We start from the raw sequence: 25,814 nt of genomic DNA, 5'->3' as shown, positions 1-25,814 counted from the left end.
CTGTGAAAGGAAAACAATGGTTGTGTCTCCTTCCCTCACAGCCTCGCTGAGAGGTATGGGAACAAGAAGGAAAACATTAGATAACACTTTTCGGCATCTTCTCACTCTGCTTCTGGCTTCAGACTGAGCTACATCTCCCTAACCTCACTGCCACTAACCTTGCTCCTTAACCTCTTGGATTAACCTCTTTTTTTCTTCCTAGGATTTGGGGTAAGGTTGAGAGGGGCAGGGGGAAGGTGCAGGGGTGGTTGAGAGCCCCTCCTGGGGACTCAGGTTTCTGGGAGGGGAGTTGTGCTTCTGTATTACTTTTACCTTGTCTATTTCTGTCTATAACTGTATCTACTGTAAATAGCTGCTTGTATATTGTGCTGCTGTAAATAAATAGCTTCATTTATATTCCCAGAGTCTGGCTGAGTTAGCTGGGGTTCTTTCTAAAGTGTGGGGGGGCAGGGAACAGCCAAACCACCACACAGTCTAATGACTGTCTTTACCTTTGCCCCCATTCCACTCCAGAGAGCTGTATCTCTAAATGGAAAGTCAAGAGCTGGAGCTATTGAGACTGTACTTGGCCAAACTTCCTATTGCAATGACATGAAATTAAAATGATGAGAACACATTGAGTCCTCTCAAGCCCACAAGACTGGTATCATCTCCACAACCATGCTTCCCTATCCAGAATAGGGCTTCTCCTGAGTGTAGAGAGACGTGCACTTATGTTGGAAGTCAAAAATGAGGAATTCAGAGTCCTCCATAGAACTACAGACACAGTTTCCCCCCAATCAGGCATAGACCTGTCTCCCCCCACAGAGAAGCAGAGTAGCTCCCATTCCTGCTGTTTCAGATGTCAAGTGTTTGAAGACTGAGGTCAGCATGAGCCAGCAGTGTGCACTCGCAGCCCAGAAAGCCAACCAGATCCTGGGCTGCATCAGAAGTGTGGCCAGCAGGTAGAGAGAGGTGATTCTCCCCTTCTACTCTGCTCTGGTGAGACCCCACCTGGAGTACTGCATCCAGTTCTGGAGCCCCCATTACAAGAAGGATGTGGATAGTGACAGGACTAGGGGGAATGGAGCAAAGCTGGAGATGGGTAGGTTCAGACTGCAGGTGAGAAGGAAGTTGTTGAGCATGAGAGTGGTGAGAGGCTGGAATGGGTTGCCCAGGGAGGTGGTCGAGGCCCCATCCCTGGAGGTTTAAGGCCAGGCTGGATAAGGCTGTGGCCAGCCTGCTCTAGGGTAGGGTGTCCCTGGGCATGTCAAGGGGGTTAGAACTAGATGATCCTTGTAGTCCCTTCCAGCCCTGACTGATTCTATGAAGACCTGCAAGCTGAAGTGCTAGACCTGCAGCTGTTCAAAGTGTGGCAATTTTTTTTTTGCAGGGCTGCACAGTAAAAGAAAACAGATTTCACATGAGACCTGCAAAACCCTGGGCAACTTCCAGTTATAGAAGACAGCACAGCCCTGATGTGACATTCCTAATGCTGCTGCTTCTCTGACCATGGAGGGTTTAGTTCAGTTTAACTCAGAGAATAGCTTATCAGTCTGCACATGGAAAGAGAAACAATTCTGTGAGTGTTTGAATCACAAAAAACATCTCATTTGGCTGCAAGAAATAAAGCTCTTTCAAGAGCTATCCTATCTGACAACATCCCAATGGCAGTTCCTTGTAGTGCAAGTCCAGCCCTTAACAGCTGCTTCCTGAAACCAAAACCAGTTAAGCTCTACACTACTTCACGGCAGTGAAACCCAAATGAAAATTTAGAACTGCTCAGAATATTGCTGTAGATTTGTGATTTTCCTGTCCTGAGCATGGGTGAGAGATCAGCAGCCACTCTTTCTTTCAGTATGCAATTTGAGTGCTCTCAAAGGCAAAAGCCAACACCTAAAAAAACAGCAACAACAAAAAGTTTTCTATCTGAGCTTCACCTGAGTCTAGTTCTCTATTCTGACTGCTTCTCACCTATGAATTCTCATGTGGTATTACACCAGCTGGTTCCTTCACAGTTTAGAGGTATATGAATTGATTTACCAGAGTCACCTACAATGAAATAAGAACCACCCAGACAGACTGCCTGAATTAAAGCAGTCTGACCTCCCCTCTTTCATTCTTACTTTTCCAAACTTAATTTTCACCTTTCTTCCTCCAAATTGTCCCTACTGGATACCCAGCAGCTGAAGTACACACCACTTGACACCTTTTTCCCCTGAGTTCCAGCAGTGAGCATTTTCCTGTGACTCAGTTTAGGGCCATGAACTAGGTGGGACTGGAGGACAGAAATGGCTCTTACTCCTTTTGAAGAGTAAGAATGAAGATGCTGCACACTGATTAGTTTAAAGGGAGATTCTATTTGCAGGTGCACATATGCAAAAGGCAATCAGGTAGAATGAATACATCCACAAGCTAGGCCAAGTCTATCAGACTAAAACCTTCTAGACTCTTCCATCCCTTCCATCCACAGCAGGCCTGGGAGTAAGCTAAAACAGGAGAGGGGGAGAGGGAGGAGAGACCAGCCAGGCACTGCCTTATAAACTGTAATACCAGAAGGCAAAATGGAACAGCAATGCTATAATACCCTGGGACAACCAGGTCTACCCCCTGCTAGGGGACTTTGTAGTGCTCTTAAGAGAACCTAGGCCCTCTCCAAACTACCACATCCAGGGTGCCTGGAGACCACCTAAATGCCATTACAACCAAAAGAAGGAACAAGCAAGAAAATTTCAGACAGGAACCTTCTGCCTTCCCCCTCCAAAGTGACTTTCTTTTCTGGCAAGGTGTGGTGGCTTGAGAAGTATCCCCAGATAAAATCACCAGACCAGCTCAGACAGCTTGAAACCAAATGGAGCTATATATTTACAGTGAGCTAACATTTACAAGCATATAATACAATGCATATATGCCAAATAGATTTGCCATTATTTCCAACTGAGAAATAGCACAAAATTCCCCTCTGGATGAACCCAGAAGGGTTTTCCAACAACTGGATATTCTCCCTCACTTCTCTTGTTACCTTCCAGTCAGTTTGTACCAGCAAAGAGGTTAGGACAGAGATAAGGGGAGCAGTGCAAAGCAGAGAGTTGCAAAGAGACCAAAGGCAAGGACAGTCAGAGAGAAAAAATTGGTTATGCACTCACTTTTAATCCCCATCAGCAAATCAATGAATGATGTAGAATCATAGAATCAAGCAGGTTGGAAGAGACCTCCAAGATCATCCAGTCCAATCTATCCCCCAGCCCTATCCAGTCAACTAGACCATGGCACCAAGTGCCTCATCCAGGCTTTGCTTCAACACCTCCAGGGATGGTGACTCCACCACCTCCTTGGGCAGCCCATTCCAATGCCAATCACTCTCTCTGACAACAACTTCCTCCTAACATCCAGACCAGACCTTCCCCAGCACAACTTGAGACTCTGTCCCCTTGTTCTGTTGCTGGTTGCCTGGGAAAAGAGGCCAACCCCCACCTGGCTACAACCTCCCTTCAGGTGGTTGTAGACAGCAATGAGGTCACCCCTGAGCCTCCTCTTCTGCAGGCTGCACACCCCCAGCTCCCTCAGCCTCTCCTCATAGGGTTTGTGTTCCAGGCCTAGACTTTATCATTATTATTTTTCTTGCAATCAATCCTCTAATTAATTTACATTCTGCACTCAGCTTTCAGGAAAGTGACCATTTTCTTTGTTGGAATTCTCCAATAAGTCTTAAACTACTACACAAGGTTATTCAAGCCCTTCAGGATAGGACTGCACAAGGGAATAAACAGCCTCACCTCCCTTTGCAGGAAATATCTTGCAGGTATTAGAGGATATTCCATCCATAAATTGCTTCAGCAGCAAAATGAAAAACACTTCACACTTCCAGCTATAAGCTGTGTGAAGAGGCTTAATTAGCTGAAGTCCATGTACTGCTTTGAAGGTGGGAAGACCTCTGAATGAAGTGCTAAGAACAGAAAACCAGAATCCATCTTTTCTGTTAAACAAACAAACAAGCAAATACAAAGCAGATGCATGGTGCCCAGAAAAGGTATGCCAGGGAGAAAAAAATGCCCAATGATAGGATTATTCATCAAAGTTTTACCTGGAGCCTGAGGGATCACTTAGAAACCAGTGTTTCCAATCTGTATCTCAGTCAGATATCTGCTTCCACTACCTGTCTTTGACAAGTGACTCAAATGGGACATTAGGGTAAATATTGCTAGAATGCTGTGACATTATCTCCCACATTCAGAGCTTACAGATTTGGTGTTTTAAAACAGAGAATTTTTGACAGCTCCTTCAAAAAGTGATTTTTTTTAATGTTTATCCAAGCACCTAGCAACCCAGCCTAAAAAAATGGATTCTGAAGCATAGTATGGCCACTAAATAATTCATCTCACTAACAGTAATGAGGTATGCTATCTAGAGGCAAAACAAGAAGTGAATCTCAAGTGCATGGAAGATCATATCCAAATATTACTTAGGGAGGAAAGAAAGATCAAGCATATTTATAGATCAGACAGAAATGCATCTCTCATTGAATTTCATCCTTGAACACAGCATTATTGTCTGCATGTCTAAACTCCATAACCTGAAATAACTTAGCCAGACCCCAAGGACAACGACTGAAGGGCTTTTCTCCCTCAGTGGTGGAAAGCCACAACTCTCAGGGAAAGTACAAGATTCTTTGGTAAACAATGTTTTAATTTCACTGAGGAAAAGAGCTATTGATCAGACCCTGGGAGGAAAAGGAAAGCAGATCCTAAGCAGGATGACAGGAAAACCAGAACCAAACCATTGGCTGCTGAACAAAAGCAGCCATTGGTTTGTATCAGCTGAAAGGAGCGTGGCTTTTCCTGGACTCTTGTTCTTAAAGTAAGGGAAAATTGTTTTTCAGTTGAGTCTATGGTGTTCAGCACTACAAATACATACCAAAGCTCAGGAATGCATCTGCTCATTGAAAGAAACTAATCAGGATAGTAAGGTATCAGACCTGAGTGAGATTTTATTTGGAAGGACATAGATCAATAGCAAGTTTGCTGACAACACCAAGCTGGGAGGCTTGGCTGATACAGCTGAAGGTTGTGCAGCCATCCAGAGAGACCTGGACAGACTGAGAGCTGGGCACAGAGGAACCAGATGAGGTTCAACAAGGACAAGTGCAGAGTCCTGCACCTGGGGAGGAATAATAAACTCCACCAGTACAGGCTGGGAGGTGATCTGCTGGAAAGCAGCCCTGTGGAGAGGGACCTGGGGGTGCTGGTGGCTAACAAGTTACCCATGGCACAGCAATGTGCCCTTGTGGCCAAGAAGGCCAATGGGATCCTGGGGTGTATTAGGAAGAGTGTGTCCAGCAGATCAAGGGAGGTTCTCCTCCCCTTCTACTCTGCCCTGCTGAGACCTCCTCTTGAATACTGTGTTCAGGTTTGGGCTCCCCAGTTTAAAAGGGACAGAGATCTGCTAGAAAGGGTCCAACAGAGGGGTACAAGGGTGATTAGGGGACTGGAGGACATAGTTTATGAGGAGAGGCTGAGAGAAAGGAGGAGAAAATTCAATTACTAGAACACTAGTATAATCTTTTAATTCTTACTTCAGGAGCTCAGAGTCAATTGGACAACTTTAACACCCTATTGTCTTAGTTTAAAATGAGACAGATGCTTTTTTACCTCATACAGAAAGGGTAAAATTAAACCACTTCACACCCAGGACTGGATAGTATTGGAAAGGCTAAAGGGAAAGACTACTCACAACTACATAACTACATACATCAGTACAAGAGCATATAAAACACACAAAAAGCCATAGGACATCTCTGCATAAACCTCCCTCTAACTCAGGCCAACACACACCCAGGCCTTCAAATGCCACTTTCCCCTCCACCATGTCTTTCTACCCCAAGACCAAAACCATTATGATGCAGTTCAAATTTGGTTTGGCAGCTTCAGGCCCTCTACTCTGCACTGGTGAGGCTGCATCTGGAGTACTATGTCCAGTTCTGGGCCTCTCAATTCTTGTATATGTTTGTTGCCTTTTACACACTTAATATTTAGTCCTCTTTTAGAAATACACAACCTTCATTTGGCCTCCAAGTTCTGAGTTTGTTTTGATAATTTACTCCAGGGGTAAATTCCAATTCATTGGGGTTCAAATCCAACCCACCACACCATCTTTCCAAAACCCAAAAGATGGAGTGGTTGCAACCAGGTGAGAAACCCTGGCTTGGTCCTCCCATCTTTGCAAGCAGCATGCTTTAAACCACAGGCCATAGCCCATTCAAGACACTTGTGCTCTGCTCTGTGGAAGCATCTGCATTTTCAAGGACACCTGGTGCCAGTGGGAAACAGCTTAAGCCAGTTTCTGTCATTATTAACTCATCACCCAACACAGAGGACATCTCTCAAGGGTGCTTCTTTTAGAAGAGAAAACTTGCTCTTTGAAATACCAGCCCAGTAGCTCATATCTGCCCCTCTGGACTCATCACTGACCCTGGTAATTGTTCCTCTGCATCTGAACCTGAACACACACACACACACCCCATCTCTCTTAGCAAAGCAGGTGTTTCTGAAGCCAAAGGATGTAGCAACACATGGTCCAAGGTCTGACTCTCACACTAGAAGAACTTCTTTCCAAGCTGGGAAGAATTCCCCCCCTCCATATCCTTTAAAAGAGACCAGAAATAGATGTACAACATGACAGTAGTATTACCTACAAAGGAAAAGATGATTTGTAGTTTTAGCATCCTTCTGCTTATCCTCTCCAGGATCATGCTGTCTGTCCTGTTAATTGCAGCATTGTAAAGAGAACTCAGCATATGCTGAGTTCCACTCTGCCAGGATGATTTGGCTGAGCTGGTATTCTCATACTGGTTGTACTTTTCCTCATCATCTCCAAATCCTTTTCAACTGCTCCTTTCCAGGAGGCAACACCATACACATACAGCTTAGGGGTGCTTAAGTAGCTTTCAGCTGCATTGAAATGCATCCAGTTACAATACTGCAAGACTCCTCTCTTTTGCTCATTATACCCCACCCTTCACCTGGAGTACAAGTGTTACCAACCAGGATTTTATGTTCTAGAACAACAAAGCTAGGGCATTGAGGCCTCCTAAGTGCAAGCATCAGCTAGATGCAAAAACAAATGCTCAGAAAGGAGGAGAACAGAATTCAATGAAGAATATGTCCCAGTCACCAGGATTTCCTGCAACTGTTCTAAGTTTCCTCTATTCATTACATTTAGCTTTCTACCACATACTTAACTACTAAGGTGGAGAGTTGGACCCAAGTTCTCCTTCAGCCTAGGAAAACTTCATTCAGCTTTCATGTTTCACTCTCATGCCACACAGAAAATCTGCAGGCTTCACAAGAAGCTTGCATTCAAGTACTTGGGCACTTCAGATGTGTCCAGCATCACTTAGAGAGCTGAAACAGCTGTTGAGCAAATATCCTTCCAGACTGAGGAAAAGCTTACACCACAGCCCTGAGGACAAGCCTAACCTGAAAATCCTTAGTTTCCTCAAGATCTTCTATTGTTGTTGACGTTGTTGGAAGAGGAGGAAGGTTTTAGGCATAAGAGATCTGACTCCACCTATGAAGCTGAATCTTAAGGTATAACTTTCTGAAGCATGGAAAACTGAGGTTTTAAGACTAGCCCAGCTTACATGCTACTTCTGCACGTTTAGGCATGACACCTTCTTTGACCCAAAATGTTGAGACTACTTTTATCCCTGTGAGTTTCACAAATGCTTCTTGCTTTGCCTAAGTCACAAACACTGTGGGAACGGAGACACAGCTTGATTTGAATACAAGTGTCAGATGTATCTCCTCTCAGAAGTTATGTGCAGAGTCTCCCCAAGCCAAGCTACCTTCCAACATCATACAATAACTAGATACAGATGTAAACATGCCAAGAAATTACCTGAAATAGAATGAGAATAACTGAACCCTAATTGAAAGCTGTAAAGTGTGGCAAATATATTACTGTAAACTACCCATGTAAAGTAATCTTCTCACACCAGTGAGATAATCTGATGTTAAACAGACCTGCATTTGCTCCATCTGTAAGAATTAACAGATGGAGCAACTCTTTGGGCTTTATGTAACAGTAATTAAACAAATCCTCACAACAGCCACATGATTTCATGCACAACCCAGGGGGGAAAAAAAAGGCTTTGCTGCCACATTGGAAAATTCCAGGTCGTCTAGTGCAGAGCTCCATGAGAGCTGTCAACGTGAAGCCTTGAATCTCTTTGCCTCATCCTCCAGGATATCCTCTTCACATTGCCCTGGGACTGAGAGTAGAAAGTCCTAACCCAAAGCAGCTGTAACAGGCACCTTTATCATCTGCTGGAAAAAAGCTCTTGGACTACTTTGTCTGTAAGATGGGAGACAACTATCCACACACCTCACTGTAATAAAAGTCAGCCTGAACAAAGAAAATATGGGAAAAATCACAGCATTTGGCATGTGCTCCCACAGGCACCTCTGACACAAACAAGTAACCTCTCATGTTATCTGCTTCACAGTCCCAGGCACCAGCAGCAGGCTCGTGGGCTAGAAAGGCTGGAGGTTGACAAGTGAAATGTTAGAGTTACCCACTACTACAGGCAAGAAAAGAAACCTCACCTCCAAGTAACATCCACCGAGCCATCCTTATTCATTTATGAATCTCAGCTAAAAGGGCAAGAACCACCAGAATAAGCAAGACACTTGGAATGCACCTTACCTGGAGAAGGAAGGAGTCCATTACAGGTAGAAAACGTTGATAGAGATGAATTTTCTTTCTTCTCAGTGCAGTATCCCTGCTGCCCAAAGCAAACCGCCACCATCAGCACCTCTCTGATGCTAGACCCAGGGGTGACCAAACTGGGCTCATTAGCACTTCATCTCTGAAGAACCCTCAGAGCCATGCTGGGCATGCAGCCAGCATCCCCATACCCCTCACCCTGCAGTGGTCTGCCTCCTCACCAAGCAGTCTACCTCTCTAGAAAATAACTCAGATATTTCAGACCAGAAACACTTTGGTGACACACAGGCATTCCTCCCTGTGCATAAAGCATACACAGAATTAATCAGGTTGGAAAAGACCTCCAGGATCATCAAGTCCAACCTATCCCCTAAACCGTGGCACTAAGTCCCTTACCCAGCCTCCTTTTAAACACCTCCAGGTGTTTACAATAGTGACTCCACCACCTGCCCGGGCAGCCCATTCCAATTCTCTCATCACATCTAACACCGAGCCAAAACCAACAGCTGAAAGAAGAATTCAGCTCATTAAAACCGAACCTAGACCTGACCCAGGTGGGGTAAGGAACCCATCCACGTCTACTAATGTTTGTAATATCCAATCTGCTGCAGCTTCAAATGCCAGCCCCCCCCCCCCCACCCCCACCCCCCCCCCCCCCCCCCCCGAACTAACGAAGCATTTCGCAGCTTTTGGGTTCTGTTGTTCTTCCAAATAGGATTTGTTAAGAAAAAATAAAAAGAAAGAAAAAAAACCCCATAAACTAAAAAGCTTGGCAGGATGCAGCACACACTGCTAGAGCTGTTCGCTTTCCTGCCAGCAAAACGAGTGAGTGCATCAAACCCGCAGGTGTTCTGCTGCCACCACATGGTCGTGAGCTGACCGAGGCAGAGCTCCGAAACAAACCGCTCATGCTCCCTCAGCGCACCTCAATCCGCGGTCATTGCTTGCTTCTCATGAACTTGCCGTGGGTATAAGCCACTGGGGTGTCTCAAACCAGAGGGCACAGACCTCCAAAGGGCCAACACAGGCAATTGTAAATTGTTATTCCACCCCATAACTCTGCTATCTCTTTGTAGGCTGGCTGCAGAATCACAGAATCAATCAACCCAGCTAGATGACTTTGTTACCTTATGGATCCTAAAGCTCTGTATTCCTGTCTCAAAAATCATAGAATCAACCAGGTTGGAAGAGACCTCCAAGATTATGCAGCCCAACCTAGCACCTAGCCCTGGCCAGTCAACCAGACCATGGCACTAAGTGCCTCAGCCAGGCTTTGCTTCAATACCTCCAGGGATGGTGACTCCACCACCTCCCTGGGCAGCCCATTCCAATGCCAATCACTCTCTCTGAAACAACTTCCTCCTAACATCCAGCCTAGACCTCTCCTGCCACAACTTGAGACTGCGTCCACTCATTCTGTTGCTGGTTGTCTGGGAGAAGAGACCAACCCCACCTGGCTACAGCCTCCCTTCAGGTAGTTGTAGACAGCAATGAGGTCTGCCCTGAGCCTCCTCCAGGCTGCACACCCCCAGCTCCCTCAGCCTCACCTCACAGGGCTGTGCTCCAGGCCCCTCATCAGCTTTGTTGCCTTTCTCTGGACACGTTCCAGTACCTCAACATCTCTCTTGAATTGAGGAGCCCAGAACTGGCCACAAGGTGTGGTCTGACCAGTGCTGAGTATAGAGGAAGAATAACCTCCCTCATCCTACTGTCTCAAGTTGTGCCAGGGGAGCTCTGGGGTGACACTGACTGACCTTTAACTTGCAGACCAATTCAGAGAAGACTGAGAGGAGATCTTATTCATGTGTACAAATATCTGAGGGGTGGGTTTTCAAGTGGATAGAGCCAATCACTTTTCAGTGGTCAGCAGCTATAGCACAAGGAGTGCCATATCTCAAGTTGGGCTGGGGGAGCTATAGGCTGGATGTTAGGAGGAAGGTGTTGGCAGAGAGAGTGATTGGCATTGGAATGGGCTGCCCAGGGAGGTGGTGGAGTCATCGTCCCTGGAAGTGTTCAAGAAAAGAGTAGATGAGGCACTTAGTGCCATGGTCTAGTTGATTGGACAGGGCTGGGTGCTAGGTTGGACTGGATGATCTTGGAGGTCTCTTCCAACCTGCTTGATTCTATGATTTTTGAGACAGGAATACAGAGCTTTAGGATCCATAAGGTAACAAAGTCATCTAGCCGGGTTGATTATGGAGTCAGCACCAATCTTGTTTAACTTGAAAGGCAGAATTCATCATCAGCATTTAGCATGACTGTTTTCCAGCTGTCACTGATAGTACTTGCTACTCAGTAGGAAGTTCAAGAAAAAGATGGCCAAAACAGCAGCCTGGTTTTCAGAAAGACATTTACAGCAACGCAAATTGCCATCATTTAATTTACTCTACAATACTTGTGTTGACATGTCAGTGCTTTATTGTGATGGTTTTGACCTCAGTGAAGAATTCATAAGAATCCTTTGCTCCCTCCCTTCCTATGCCTGAGGCTTTCATCCCACCAAATGGCAAGTTCAGATCTCTAATGAGCCAGCAGTTAGTCCACACCAATCCAGACTGCAGTCTCCGTGCCACCCGATGAACACGCCCCACGTTGCTGGACCACACAGTGGCTGCCAAGCCATATTTCACACGGTTGGCTCTTTCAATCACTTCATCTTCTGTATCAAATGCTACCACACATGTCACAGGACCAAAGATCTCTTCTTGCATGCACTTAGATTCATCCTTGACTTCAGCAATAACTGTGGGCAACATGAAGTAGCCTTTCTGGTTGTCAGCAGAAAGAACCAAGGAATCCACTCCCTCTCCGCACAGGACTCTGGCTCCTTCAGCTTGGGCTGTCTTCACATAGTTCCTTACCTGGGAAAGCAGTAGGAAAACATCACTGCTAAAGAACATCAAATTCCAAAGGTACACCTCTCCAGTCTGACCACATCAACAGAAGCCCCTAAGTATTTCCAACTGGGTCATGCTGCCTTTTACTTCCCTCCTAACAAAGGGCATTCCCTAGCTTTTGTTGTAATGATTTTGTAGAAGTAGGGCTGGGTATTTCTTGGTGTAAAACAATTTTTCTCTCTTTCCTCTAACCTAGCAGGCAACACCACAGGTCCTTCTTTCTAAGTACTCACAACAGGGTATGGCCCTGGTGAAAACAAAAGTCCTGCTTCATTTTTCCAGGAGCTTGCCATGTGCTTGCAGTTTGCTATGTATTCCATGCCATGGTTCACTCATTTACTCAGAGATCAGTAATATTTTCCTGCCTCACAGGCAGGCTTGTTAAATGTTTACGAGCCACTAGGATGATGATGCCATAAGTGTTATAGAAACCTCATCAATAATTAATTAAAGCTGTTTCCATGGGTGCTGCTGTCATGCTGCCTTGAACACATAGGATAAGCTATTGATCCACTTCAGCTCTGAAATCGTTGCTTGGTTACTCTACCTACAGGAATACCACAGAGATTCTCTTTTTTCTCTTCTAACCATCTCAGTAAGTTAGACTCTGAAGTCTTCTGCAGTGCCACAGACCTTAGGAAGTAGGTGTTTCTGCCCTCTACTTCTGAACAGGCTTAGAGAACCTCAGCAGGTTCTCCTGTTCTTCTTGTTTATGCTGATTGTGTCAGTTTTGGGATGTGAGCATTTGCTCTCCTGAACTCTAGTACCATAAAAATTAACTGCATATAAGCCTCTAGGGCAGACCATGTTTAACTGTGCACCATCTCAGCTTCACTCTACACATACACAATTCCTAGGAACCTGTGTCTTGTACTCCCCAGAATTTGCCAGTGATATAAACCCAAAACTTTTATCTCATTAAGTTTCTTGTTAGGCACAGAAGTTACTCACCAAACACAGAATTAAAATCCATTTAAAAAGCTGCTCAACTCTAAGATTGGTTAATATAAATTTCATATCTGGGTTTACACACTTTGAATTATCTCACCTTTAATGGAGGGGGGGAAATATTGTTTGTCATCCTAAACTGTTTTCATGAAGGAGCTGATTTTTCTGGAGTAATCACATTATGTCAGGCCACAGAAACCTTATCAACAAGATGCACTACACTGGCTCTGAATCACCATCTCTCACAGCTAATCTTGAAGAGGATGTGGTCCTTTCTATACATCATTTTGTAGTCCTCTAAAAGATGAGAGGAGTGCTTGTAAATTCCATGTATCACCTTTTCTAGATGCTCTTTACTTATTAGTGCTCCCACGCTGACTGTAGGATCTGAGGGGTTCCCAACCTTCCACTTCTTCGCCTCTGCCACAAACCTCTTCACAAACTCGTTGTATATGCCCCGCTGAACAAAGATCCTGGAGGTGCAGAGGCAGATCTCACCCTACCAAAAATAAACAAACCAGAAAACCAATGATACCAGTTCATAATGCACTACTGGAAAGTGTTAAGAGCACATCTCAGAAGGAGACTTTGTGTCCCTGCATCCTCAGGAGTGCAAACTACATTCACCAGCACTGCAACACAGGATTTTTTCACAGATTAAAAAGGGAAAGAAATATAAAACAGGCCTAAGAGGACTGTGTACTACCTTAGTGAAGCAAACTTACTACCTTATTGAAGATTTTTCATTCATTACATGGTGTCTTTGCCAACATTTTCATAGGAAATGTGATTTCTGAATGATCTGTCTTCATTTCCTGATAATGCCTTGCTGATCACAGAACCACAGAACCTTAGAGGTTGGAAGAGACCTCCAGAGATCATCGAGTTGGAGACTGGATGAGGTAGTTAATTAGAAGGTGTTGAGTAATAGACTGGACTCAATGATTTCAAAGCTCTTTTCCAACCTGGTTAATTCTGTGATTCTGAGTCAAACCTCCCTGCCAAGGATGTATCCTCTAGGGTAGTTCACACAGGAATGCATCCACAGTGTCACAGTATCATCAGGGTTGGAAGAGACCTCACAGATCATCAAGTCCAACCCTTTCCCACAGAGCTCAAGGCCAGACCATGGCACCAAGTGCCACGTCCAATCCTGCCTTGAACAGCTCCAGGGACGGCGACTCCACCACCTCCCCGGGCAGCCCATTCCAGTGTCCAATGACTCTCTCAGGGAAGAACTTTCTCCTCACCTCCAGCCTAAATTTCCCCTGGTGCAGCCTGAGGCTGTGTCCTCTTGTTCTGGTGCTGGCCACCTGAGAGAAGAGAGCAACCTCCTCCTGGCCACAACCACCCCTTAGGTAGTTGTAGACAGCAATAAGGTCACCCCTGAGCCTCCTCTTCTCCAGGCTAAACAATCCCAGCTCCCAAGTGGCTTTTGAAAGTCTTCAGTGACAGAGACTCCACAACCTCTCTGGGCAGCCTGTTCCAGTGCTCTGTCACCCTCACTGTGAAGAAGCTTCTCCTCCTGTTGAGCTGAAACCTTCTATTTTGCAGTTTGTAGCTGTTGCTCCTTGCCTTATTGCTGCTGATACCATGCTATTTTTCTGAACATTTGCCCTGACAGACTTCCATGGCTTTGGAGATCTGTCCTGAAGGTGGTGATGAGGGAAGTGGAATACTGATACAATTTTGGGAGGGATCTCCTAATTGAATTCCAGCAAAAGAGCAAGCTTCCCACATCCTTGTAGGGTGGGATTTAAAATAGCTGCTGTCTGGAAGAATAGGCAGGATGTCCATTATTAGAGGGATAACAACACCTTGTTTTTTTCTGATGGAGAGCACTGGGAAGAACTCTTTATTACTTTCTTTCCATGTCCATGGAATAATGAATCTCTTTCACATTCTTCCATTTACAGTTTGCTTACAACATAAAATTCTGAAACAGAGCTCAGCACTTCAGGACTTGGATCCAAAGGTAGGTGCACACGTGTGCACTCAGACACATGAACACCTTCTGATGCCAACAGCGTGTCTTGGCTTACGGAGCAAGACAAGCTCTTTAAGCCTCCTCAGAGGAGTTAAAGAAAACACTCCACACAGGATTGGATAGAAACTGGGAAGTGTGCTAGTTTGAAGCAGGGTAGAATGTTTTGGTGAGAGAAAGTAGATAATTGGCTGTGAAAGGAAAACAATGGTTGTGTCTCCTTCCCTCACAGTCTCACTGAGAGGTATAGGAACAAGAAAGTAAACATTAGATAACACTTTTTGCCATCTTCTCATTCTGCTTCTGGCTTCAGACTGAGCTACATCTCCCTAACCTCACTGCCACTAACCTTGCTCCTTAACCTCTTGGATGAACCTCTTTTCTTCCTAGGACTGGGGTAAGGTTGAGAGGGGCAGGGGGAAGGTGCAGGGGTGGTTGAGAGCCCCTCCTGGGGACTCAGGTTTCTGGGAGGGGAGTTGTGTTTCTGTATTACTTTTACCTTGTCTATTTAACTGTATAGACTGTAAATAGCTGCTTGTATAGTGTCCCAGCTGTAAATAAATAGCTTCATTCATATTCCCAGAGTCTGTCTGAGTTAGCTGAGGTACCTTCTAAAGTGGGGGGCCGGGTAACAGCCAAACCACCACACAGAAAGCTTAATGGAAGTGCTATTAAAAAATAATGTGCTGCAGTGCAAAGCATACAGAATGCACAGAAATCCATAGTACATCCTGGCCATGGTTATCCAAAAGCCTCCTTAGACCAGGATCTCCAGGCCTCACTCCCCTGGAAAGATATGAGACCAGCACTGGGGAGGAGAGAGAGGGGGAAAAGGGAAAAGGAGAAAGAAGAGTCTGTGCTGTTTCTTTATAAAGGGGAGATGCATGCATTATGAGAATGAAATAACAAAAGATTATGCTTCCTGGCCCACCACCTGGACCTAGCTAGCTGCTGGAGGCCCTCAGTGTTACAGCTCTTACAGTCACCCAGCCGCAAACCATAACACAGGGTTTATAGGTCAGAGGGGTGAGAGGCACCTGGTTGGCAAAGCTGGACCTCAGGGTGGTGGGGATGCACTGGCTGAGGTCAGCATCATCGAAGATGATGGCAGGGTTTTTCCCCCCCAGCTCCAGGGACAGGCGTTTGCAGTGCGGAGCGCTTCTCTCCGTGATGCGCTGGGCTGTCAGCGTGCTTCCCGTGAAGGAGATCAGGGGCACATCGGGGTGGCAAACAAGGGCTTCTCCTGCCCTGCTGCCCCTTCCAAACACCACATTCACCACCCCAGGGGGTACTCCTGGTGGGAAGAAAGGCAGAGACTCGTCACTTGCTCAGCAGGTTTTGCTTCACTGTGCTTTGTCCCTGAAGTCAGAAAATTACTGGTAGCTCTGGGGTGACACTGACTGACCCTTAACTTGCAGAGTAATTCAGACAAGACTGAGAGGAGATCTTATTCATGTGTACAAATATCTGAGGGGTAGGTTTTCAAATGGATGGAGCCAATCACTTTTCAGTGGTCAGCAGCTATAGCACAAGGAGTGCCATATCTCAAGTTGGGCTGGGGGAGCTATAGGCTGGATGTTAGGAGGAAGGTGTTGGCAAAGAGAGTGATTGGCATTGGAATGGGCTGCCCAAGGAGGTGGTGGAGTCACTGTCCCTGGAAGTGTTCAAGAAAAGAGTAGATGAGGCACTTAGTGCCATGGTCTAGTTGATTGGACAGGGCTGGGTGCTAGGTTGGGCTGGCTGATCTTGGAGGTCTCTTCCAACATGCTTGATTCTAAGGAGCAATGGCTACGAACTGGAACACAGAAGGTTTCACCTCAACTGGAGGAGAAACTTCTTTACAGTGAGACTGACAAGAGCACTGGAACAGGCTGCCCAGGGAGGTTGTGGAGTCTCCTTCTCTGGAGACTTTCAAAACCCTTTTGGATGCACTCCTGTGTGAACTACCCTAGGGGATACTGCTTTGGCAGGGATGATCTCTGGAGGTCCCTTGGCAGGACACCTATGGTCTCTGGAGGTCCCTTCCAACCTCTAAGGTTCTATAATTCTGTGATGTTAAACAATTCTGGAGGGCATGAGCAAAATGTTTAAAACCAATTCCAGTCATTGGCCAAGCTTGTCTGAAATCCATCATCTGAGACACAGCTTTGAGTCACTGCAGGAAGAAGCAGCTGTCCCTTAGCTTTTATTAACTGCATACTAAATACATCCATGACAGCCACCGAGAGCTGATTCTCAGCCTTTTAAGCTCCCATGGTTTCTTTGCTGACACCACAGATTTGGATGATCCTTAAATTGAGTGCAGGACAGGAAAGAGAGACATAAAAAGTCTTTTCATGAGAAGAGAATGGAAAAAACCCAGTAATATCTGGGGTGGGGAGATGAGATAGGGAGATAGAATGAGTTTCTGCTGTTTCAGTGCAACATTCAACTGGAGCACAGCAAAAAAAACCTTTGAGCACTTCCTGATTTCTGCAACAAAATCAAGAGAGTGCACAGCCAGCCATGCCCACTCCCACTTGCCTGCTTTCTCCAAGAGCTTGCACATCATCCAAGCAGTGACAGATGTCATCTCACTTGGCTTGGCAACCACAGTGTTTCCACATGCAATGGCAGGAGCTATTTTCCAGGTCAACAAATACAGCGGCAAATTCCAGGGGCTGATTAAACCAGCTACAAAGCAAAACCACAAAAGACAAGAGTTCAGACTGCTCAGGTCTCTAACCTCAAGCAGTTACACAACCGTTCAGAGTTACGAGGGAAATTTAGCGGTGGCTAAATGCCGACCCCAGCAGTCGTCTGCTCGTCCACTTCATTTCTGAAGCAGTGGCGCCGCCTAGTGGCCGAGTTCAGAAACGCCCCAGTTAAACCCTTATTGCTGGCTACAACTACCTGAAGGGTGGCTGTGGCCAGGAGGAGGTTGCTCTCTTCTCTCAGGTGGCCAGCACCAGAACGAGAGGACACAGCCTCAGGCTGCGCCAGGGGAAATTTAGGCTGGAGGTGAAGAGAAAGTTCTTCACTGAGAGAGTCATTGGACACTGGAATGGGCTGCCCGGGGAGGTGGTGGAGTCGCCGTCCCTGGAGCTGTTCAAAGCAAGGTTGGACGTGGCACTTGGTGCCATGGTCTAGCCTTGAGCTCTGTGGTAAAGGGTTGGACTTGATGATCTGTGAGGTCTCTTCCAACCTTTGTGATACTGTAAGTACCTGAAAGGACATTGCAGGAAGGCTGGTGCTGGGCTCTTCTCACAGGTAATTAATGATAGAACAGAGGGAATGGCCTCAAACTGCAACAGGGTGGGTTTAGACTGGACACTGGGAACAATTCTTTAACAAAAAGACATTGGAACAGGCTGCCCAGGGAGGTGGTAGAATCACCACACCTGGATGTGTTTAAAGGTGGTTTAGATGTGGTGCTTGAGGACATGGTTTAGGGGTGAACTTTGTGGGGTCAAATCGATGCTCAGACTTGATGACCTTTTCCAACCCAAATGATTCCATGTTTCTCAGTTAAACCAGAAGGCTTTTAAGGCATAAAAGCATTCATTTCACCAGGAAGCAGCACAACTCATTTTGCACTAAGCTGCTCCTGCTTTAGCAGAGTGACTGTGTTCAGCACAGCATCCAGAGACAAGAAATGCTTCTGAAATATCCTCTTTGCTGATGCACTGCCGAGGCAGACACCCTGCCAAGGCTTTCAGCTTCTCAAGAGCACCATACCCACTCCCACAGGTGTCCTGAGGGTGTAATGCACACAGCCCACAGCTGCCATCTCTGAGCACTCCGTGGTGTGATGAAGGACAGACGAGGCAAAGAAGCGGAAGTTGTACACGGCCCGAGGGATGTCGATGCTTCTGGCAAAGGTGAGAGTCTTTCCTGAAACAAACCCAAGTGCACTGCTGGGTTACCACAGGCAGCAAACAGCTCATCCCAACAGCACTGTGAACAGCACTAGCAGCTCTGCTCTCTATAGCCTGCATGCTTCTGGGGAAATGCCTTGTGTCCTGTGGCCAGCTAACGCCCAGCACAGTGCAGCCACAGTCAGTAACATCAGCACCCCTGGAGCACTCCATTACAAATACCCAACCACTGAAGCCAAAACAATGATGCCCCAGGAATCCAAAAATCAGCAGTTTCCACAAGGTTTCATGACCAGCAAAAGAACAAGGAGACACAGCCTCAAGTTGTGCCAGGGTAGGTATAGGTTGGATGTTAGGAGGAAGTTCTTCCCAGAGAGAGTGATTGGCATTGGAATGGGCTGCCCAGGAAGGTGCTGGAGTCACCATCCATGGAGGTGTTCAAGAAAAGCCTGGATGAGGCACTTAGTGCCATGATCTAGATGACTGGATAGGGCTGGGTGCTAGGTTGGACTGGATGATCTTGGAGGTCTCTTCCAACCTGGTTGATTCTATGATTCTATGATTCAGGAAGCACCAACAGCTCATACCAAAGTAGAACTGTGGCCCATATCCTTCATTTCAGTATTCAGCAAGACATTTCAGATTAAACATTACAATCTTTACCCTGATCCTTTGACTCTGCTTGTGCAAATTCTTCTAGGTCATGCTCAATGAGGTCTGCCAGTTTGTTCAGGATCTGAGATCTTTCCAGTGGACTTTTTGAGGACCAAACTGGGAAAGCAGCTTTGGCAGCTCTGACAGCAAGTTCCACCTAAAAAAGTGAAATAGGAATGGTGAATATTAGTTAAATGCCTTAGAATATCACAGTATCATCAGGGTTGGAAGAGACCTCAGAGATCATCAAGTCCAACCCTTTACCACAGAGCTCAAGGCTAGACCATGGCACCAAGTGCCACGTCCAGTCCTGCCTTGAACAGCTCTAGGGACGGCGACTCCACCACCTCCCCGGGCAGCCCATTCCAGTGTCCAATGACTCTCTCAGGGAAGAACTTTCTCCTCACCTCCAGCCTAAATTTCTCCTGGTGCAGCCTGAGGCTGTGTCCTCTTGTTCTGGTGCTGGCCACCTGAGAGAAGAGAGCAACCTCCCCCTGGCCACAACCACCCCTCAGGTAGTTCAGCAGATGAACTCCTATTTGAGAGGTTAATAATCCAGGTCACATTGTCAGGAGCACTGCACTCTTCAGTTGTGACTATTGATAGTTCCTCTATTTTCATCTCCTCGTTTCCTGGAGCCCCCAACACAAGGACATTGAACTGTTGGGAGTCCAGGAGGGCCACAAAGATGCTCAGAGGGCTGCAGCAGCTCTGCTACAGGGGCAGGCTGTGAGAGTTGAGGCTCTTCAGCCTGGAGAAGGCTTCGAGAAGACCTTGTAGTGGCCTTCCAGTATCTGAAAGAGACCTAGAGGAGGGCTGGGGTGAGACTATTTACAAGGTCTTGTAATGACAGGAGGAGGGGTAATGGGTTTAAACTGGCAGAGGGGAGATTTAAACTGGATGTGAGGAAGAAGTTCTTTACAGTGAGGGTGGTGAGACACTGGCACAGATTGCTCAGGGAGGTTGTGGCTGCTCCCTCCCTGGAGGTGTTCAAGGCCAGGTTGGATGAGGCCTTGAGCAACCTATTCCAGTGGGAGGTGTCCCTGCCTATAGCAGGGGGTTAGCACCAGATGATCTTTGAGGTCCCTTCCAACCTAAACCATTCCATGATTCTATGATCTTCTCTATACACTGTCTCATAACTCAAGACAGTTCTTGATCCTCTATGTCACTTAACTCTTCTCTACATGACACTTAACTTTCTCTACATGCCAGCAGCTTGTGGGCAGTCCTCCAGGGCTGGGTAAATGATGAACCAGTCACCTGCACTAGCAAGTGCCACTGGACAGGCCCATGCAGAACCTTGTTTCTCATGGAGCAAAGTGCCAATGTCTCCCAGAAGAAATGCAGCCCTTCTTGCCTTCAGCCACACACTCAGCAATGATGGAAGGGTTGAGGAAGGAACATAATGTATGCCCTTGATAACTTTTGGTTTCTTATTCCCCTTCCCCCAGTTTTCAAGCAAGGATTAAGAGTACATTTACAGAATAGACACTAAGGAGAAATTTTGTTCATCTTACCTGATCACAGGTGGAAACTCATTAACACCCTCACATTATAAACAAATTATCAGCTGCTTTTTAAAGCTCTTGGGGTCTAGTCAGGGTTAAAGTCTACAGATACAAGAGATCATAATACACATTTCATATAGGTGCATACCAGTCTTGCTAGTGCTTTGCTTGAGATGGACCTAAGTACTGCATGGTGCTTCAGGCTGACCTTCCTACACGCTGGCAGAACACCAGCCCTTTTCTGAAGCAGAAGAGGCTTCAAAGGATTCAAATGCACCAAACCCCACTCCCTTCCATCAGTCATTTCCTCTGGGCTCTTAATTGAAAGTTACCTGCATCTACTGACTGATAAGCAGTTTTCTTGATGTTGCCTACCAGTCTTAAGATGTTTACCAACATCCTTAAATATTTACTGTCCAATTTCCCATTTTCTGCTTCCTACTAGTGCCATGGTCTGGTAGATTGGACAGGGCTGGGTGCTAGGTTGGACTGGATGACCTTGGAGATCTCTTCCAACCTGGTTGATTCTTTTATTCTATATGCCACTTCTTAATTCCTTCTGATGTCTGACATACACATCAGGGTAGGCTTTTAGCCAAAGCTGTCTTGGCTTCCCATCATTTCTGCTGGCAAATTTCTCCAGCTTCTGGAAATCAGCCCAAGTCAGTAACCAGGAGGAGGCTGATATAACAATCAGATAATTCTGATCTGTGCTAATGTTGTCACATTGCTAGTTTCCATGCAGTCACTGCTGACTGATTTCCATCAATTCCACAAAACTGAGCTCCAAAACTTCTCCCTTCAGGACACTACAATGATGTCTTAATAAAACTGGCACAAAAGTTGCAACAGGAGGAAATCCTTCACCCCCATGCACATCAGAATTTACAATCTCCCTGAAATGAAGGGCCAGAACAATACTGGTACAGTAACTCTCACAAGATCACATGGATCACTGGCCAAGCTCAGAAACCTAGACTACTCTTTCGACTCTAGTTCAACAACCTACAGCTCAGGTGCTGAAAGCAGCAGGCTGTCAGCTACCAAACAGCTGGAGCAGGACCAAAGCAGCCCTGGGAAAGGGGAAGTGCAGCTTCTTGCACAAGTCAGGTGTGGATGACACGCCACCCTGAGAAGGTTCACCTTCTGTGAAACCATACTACCCTTACTAATTAACTTGTTCTTCCACTGTCCTGTCATTAGGTGCCATTGTGGTGCTGCTTCTTATCTGTCCTCTCCTCTGTGGCCTGTTCCACAAGGTGCTTCCTGCTTCAGGAGAGAGGTGATGTGAAGTGAAGGCTATCTGCATTTTTCACCTTCCAGCAGTTTAGAAGACGTGTCATTGTCACAAACAGCAAAAGAGAAAATAAGCAAAGGAATGAAGTGGCAGTAGACTGATCTTAAAAAAAAAAGGCAATAGGAAAAAAAAAAGGTGAAATATTTGTAATGAAGAAGTAAGAGAGCATATAAAAGTTAAACAGTTATTTAGTTTGACTAGCAAAAAGCAGCAAAGAAAGGCAAGCCACAAAGAAAATGTTTAAGAATTCAGCTATGAACTCAGATGTCTGAAACACTTCCTTCTGCTTTCCTCTGCTGCACAAAACAGACACACAGTCTAGATTGGTCATGAAAGGCTGATACTAAGGTATCCAACAGTGCCTTGAGGACATGCTGTCTGCTCTCCCAGGGGGGGAGACACAGGAGCTTGGTTCTTGAAAGAGGTATTTTTTTCAGTGGATCTTTCCCAGGAACAGTTAACCCTCACCAGCCTGTCTTTTGGAGATACAGGGTACCTGTTCAGCTTGCTTTGGTGCTGCTATCTGGAATTTCAGCACATCCACCTGCAAATCAACCTAAGCCCTGAAAAAAGACATTTGCTGGGTTTGACAAACTGGTTGAAATGGCCACTAGAGCTGACCTGGTGTTAAATTCCAGGGTCAGCAACAGAATTGCTGTCTGTCTCTGTTCTACTTCCACTAAAACTATCCAAGAAAAAAATCCAACTGGACATCTAGCCTTGCTGGAAACAAGCATTCCAAGTTTTCCATTGAACTTGGGTCTAGATGATTATTTTGGTATCTCCAGATGTCTTTTAAGTAGTGTGTGATGGCATTTTCTCCTGCAGCACGGTCCATCAGCCACCAGTGGATGCCACCTCTGCAAAGCCTGACAATCATTTAGAGTTGTCTAAAGGCAGGAGTAAAACACTCACTCAATTTCATAGGTGTTTCAACTGGGTTCCTGCTGATACACAGAACCTTAACCCAGTAAGCTGAAAGAGAAAAGGCATCACCTTTTAGTATATTTATCTCTATGTCCAGAATGGCCAGCAGCCTGCTTTTGTTAGATTGCTCTGGTGTTCTCATATCTCTCTCCTTTTGATGATTTGCAAATGAATGAACAGGAAGATTTGCACCTGCACATCAAAGAGAAGTCTTTTCAGGCATAATTAAGAGTTGGAAGGAACTTACATAGACGTACTCTAGCAAACCCTATCTATTACTCTTTAACCCTTGGTCATCAGCACCTAGCAAATATTTACCCACTTGAAATTACAGTGCAAAGGTTTCTGCTGAGAGAAGCAAAGTAAAAAGATGACAAGGGGACCAAAAGGCAAATGAAGGAAACAACTACTCATAGCAGCAAAGGGGTTTAAAAATACCATACACTACTTATCAATATTTTCTAAGCCCTTGCATTAGCCAAGCTTTTCCAGTCATTTCCCTCTTCAGCAAATCTGAAATGCTAAGTCTGAGACACCTGTAGGCCCCTTATAAAGTAGCACAGATGTCACATTGTCCATCCACACCTAAACGTGTGTAAGGCAGCAGGAAACACTATCCCACTAGACTGCACAGGACTAGGGAAGATTACACTGATGTCAAGGACATGTTACGTTATAAGGACAGGTAGTTCATCACCTCCACTTAATATCCAACTGCTACTATCAAAACCAGAGGTCTGGAAGATGTTTCTACTATCTTCAGGTAAGAATCAGTAAGCCAAAAATACTTCCAAAGGACAACTTCAAACCATCAAGACACCACAGCAGAACAGTCAGTATATAGGCTGCCTCCAGGTTTACTTACGTAAGAGATCACCAAACCCTTTTCTTTTACAGGTTGTTTACCCTTACAGCCAGCCTGAGTGTCACTGTTCACTTAAGCCTCGCAGGATTCAGCCTGTAACATTCTAACAGCAGAATGTAAAAAAGCCCCAACCAAATAAACAAGAAAACTCACCAAAAAAATCCCACAGCAGCACTGACTACTGCAGTAATGATTACAGTGCTACAACAGAATCAAGAGCTCACTCATTTAAGCATTAAAATCTTCAACATTTGTCTGTTCTCTGACCTTCAGCCTCCCCTGTGCAAAATATGTTATGTGTTTTTAATGTTTTCACTTTGCACATTTGGATAGTACTCACCTCCTCTTTGCCACTGTCTGGTACCCTGCAATAGACATCTCCGGTAGATGGATTATAGGAGTCTATGTAGGAGGAACAAGGAACAAATTTGCCACCTATAAAGTTTTCCAGCACTAAGAGAGCCTTTGAGTGAGCCATTGTCAGCTGCTTGCTTTATCTATGATTTCATTCTATGAGGCATCAGTTTAAGTTAGCAGGTCTGCATGTTGTTTGCACAGCGAGTCTGAACTCCTCCCCCTCTCCGTCTTCCTAACAGCAGCTGATCACGAGTGGGAACAAATCCTGGCAGTAACAGCACCAAAAATGAAAGGAGTAAAAAGTTAACATTTCTGTGATGCTTGCTTCACTTTCTAGGAGTTGAAGGCTCAGCTTAGTTGTTAGAGAACAGCTCCTTTTTGTCTATGGGATATAAAATACAGAAGAAGGGTAGAAGAACTGTTTGGCAGGGAAAATTTCTCCCTATATTAGTTTCTCAATCTGAAGTCTGAAGACATTTTGCACCAAATATACAAAAGCCCAGACCCATACACCTAGCGAGTGACCTGCTCCTTACCATCTGCACACAGACAAAATACACTTGGACTAGAATGCCTGCAGCTCATCTTCACTGCTTTGTCATCATCAGTACTTTTCCTTGTAAGCCCCAAAACAATGCTTCTCCCAAAATAAAAGATTTAAACATAAGAAACTTTTTCCCCACCGATATTCAAAGCCATCAAGCAATGCAAGCAGCTGAGTGGCCCTTTAATTCAAAGCAGTCGAGAAGCAGAGTCTTAACCATGCACACTGTTGTATGTTGTTAGAAATCCAGCCTGGAAAAAGAGAAGATACCAGCTTTCATGTTTTCCCTTCCACAGTCCAGTGGCAGCCACCTTACTACAGAGAAGCCTGCTACACACAATTGTTTTTCTCTTTTAACTTTGCAAGAACTCAAATTATCCAGTAAGAGCTGTGTAAAAGACATTTGTCTCCCAAGAGGAAATGCTTAGATGCTCTGAGATTGCAAGCCACCTCCATGCAAACAGTATCACAGTATCACCAAGGTTGGAAGAGACCTCACAGATCATCAAGTCCAACCCTTTACCACAGAGCTCAAGGCTAGACCATGGCACCAAGTGCCACGTCCAGTCCTGCCTTCAACAGCTCCAGGGACGGTGACTCCACCACCTCCCCGGGCAGCCCATTCCAGTGCCCAATGACTCTCTCAGGGAAGAACTTTCTCCTCACCTCCAGCCTAAATTTCCCCTGGCACAGCTTGAGGCTGTGTCCTCTTGTTCTGGTGCTGGCCACCTGAGAGAAGAGAGCAACCTCCTCCTGGCCACAACCACCCTTCAGGTAGTTGTAGACAGCAATAAGGTCACCCCTGAGCCTCCTCTTCTCCAGGCTAAACAATCCCAGCTCCCTCAGCCTCTCCTTGTAGGGCTGTGCTCAAGGCCTCTCACCAGCCTCATCGTCCTTCTCTGCATGGAAAAGCAGTATGTTGGCAGCAGGAGGTTGAGAATGTCTCAGTTAGCAGTTTAGAAAGTTTCTGCACCCTCGAGCACTGCCAAGCCATCTCATTTCTTATGGCTCAACATGCAAACATGGTTTTGTTGCACAAGACAGCATTTATGCATTAACCAAATGGCACCTCTGGGGGCAGAGTTCAAATCCATGCTGAAAGGCAGTGCAGTCATGTTGAAACTGGATTTGGCAATACTTCTGGCTCTCCCGAACTACAAACTGGGAAAGCATGCAGGAGCTTTTCTGTTGTCACAGAATACTGAGCTTCAAAACCCAACACAGCCAAACGGCAGAAGGGTCATCAGCAGTACATCCTGTATCATGCCTC

The 25,814-nt window shown here is 45.7% G+C and overlaps 1 protein-coding gene and 1 long non-coding RNA gene across 2 annotated transcripts in view; both read right to left on the bottom strand.

Annotated features, from left to right (window-relative positions):
• LOC135189163 (uncharacterized) overlaps window positions 1–8,763 on the bottom strand; it is a 33,188-nt gene extending 24,425 nt beyond the window's left edge. The window contains exon 1 of the long non-coding RNA XR_010307943.1: window positions 8,683–8,763. This is a non-coding gene — a long non-coding RNA (uncharacterized LOC135189163). The remainder of the gene's footprint in view (window positions 1–8,682) is intronic.
• A 2,329-nt stretch (window positions 8,764–11,092) lies between these two features.
• Window positions 11,093–24,121, bottom strand: ALDH8A1 (aldehyde dehydrogenase 8 family member A1). Its single transcript, XM_064169220.1, has 7 exons — window positions 23,984–24,121; window positions 19,053–19,200; window positions 18,250–18,405; window positions 17,056–17,205; window positions 15,570–15,826; window positions 12,886–13,047; window positions 11,093–11,564 (listed from the first exon to the last, which is right to left on the bottom strand). Exons 1-7 carry the CDS (start codon window positions 24,119–24,121, stop codon window positions 11,112–11,114), a joined length of 1,464 nt encoding a protein of 487 aa, XP_064025290.1. The 3' UTR covers window positions 11,093–11,111.
• Window positions 24,122–25,814: the final 1,693 nt, after the last annotated feature.

The sequence above is a fragment of the Pogoniulus pusillus genome, chromosome 31 (genome assembly GCF_015220805.1).
Source record: "Pogoniulus pusillus isolate bPogPus1 chromosome 31, bPogPus1.pri, whole genome shotgun sequence".
Lineage (NCBI taxonomy): Eukaryota > Metazoa > Chordata > Aves > Piciformes > Lybiidae > Pogoniulus > Pogoniulus pusillus.
This window is presented reverse-complemented; position numbering and strand designations above follow the sequence as displayed.

Excerpts from the sequence above, each read along its gene's own strand:
- ALDH8A1 (XM_064169220.1), bottom strand. The coding sequence starts at position 24,121 with ATGGCTCACTCAAAGGCTCTCTTAGTGCTGGAAAACTTTATAGGTGGC. Across the intron at positions 18,406-19,052 it reads AGCAGAGTCAAAGGATCAGG|GAAAGACTCTCACCTTTGCC; the intron begins GTAAAGATTGTA and ends GGTTTGTTTCAG. Across the intron at positions 13,048-15,569 it reads GGTCCAGCTTTGCCAACCAG|GGTGAGATCTGCCTCTGCAC; the intron begins GTGCCTCTCACC and ends TATTTTTGGTAG.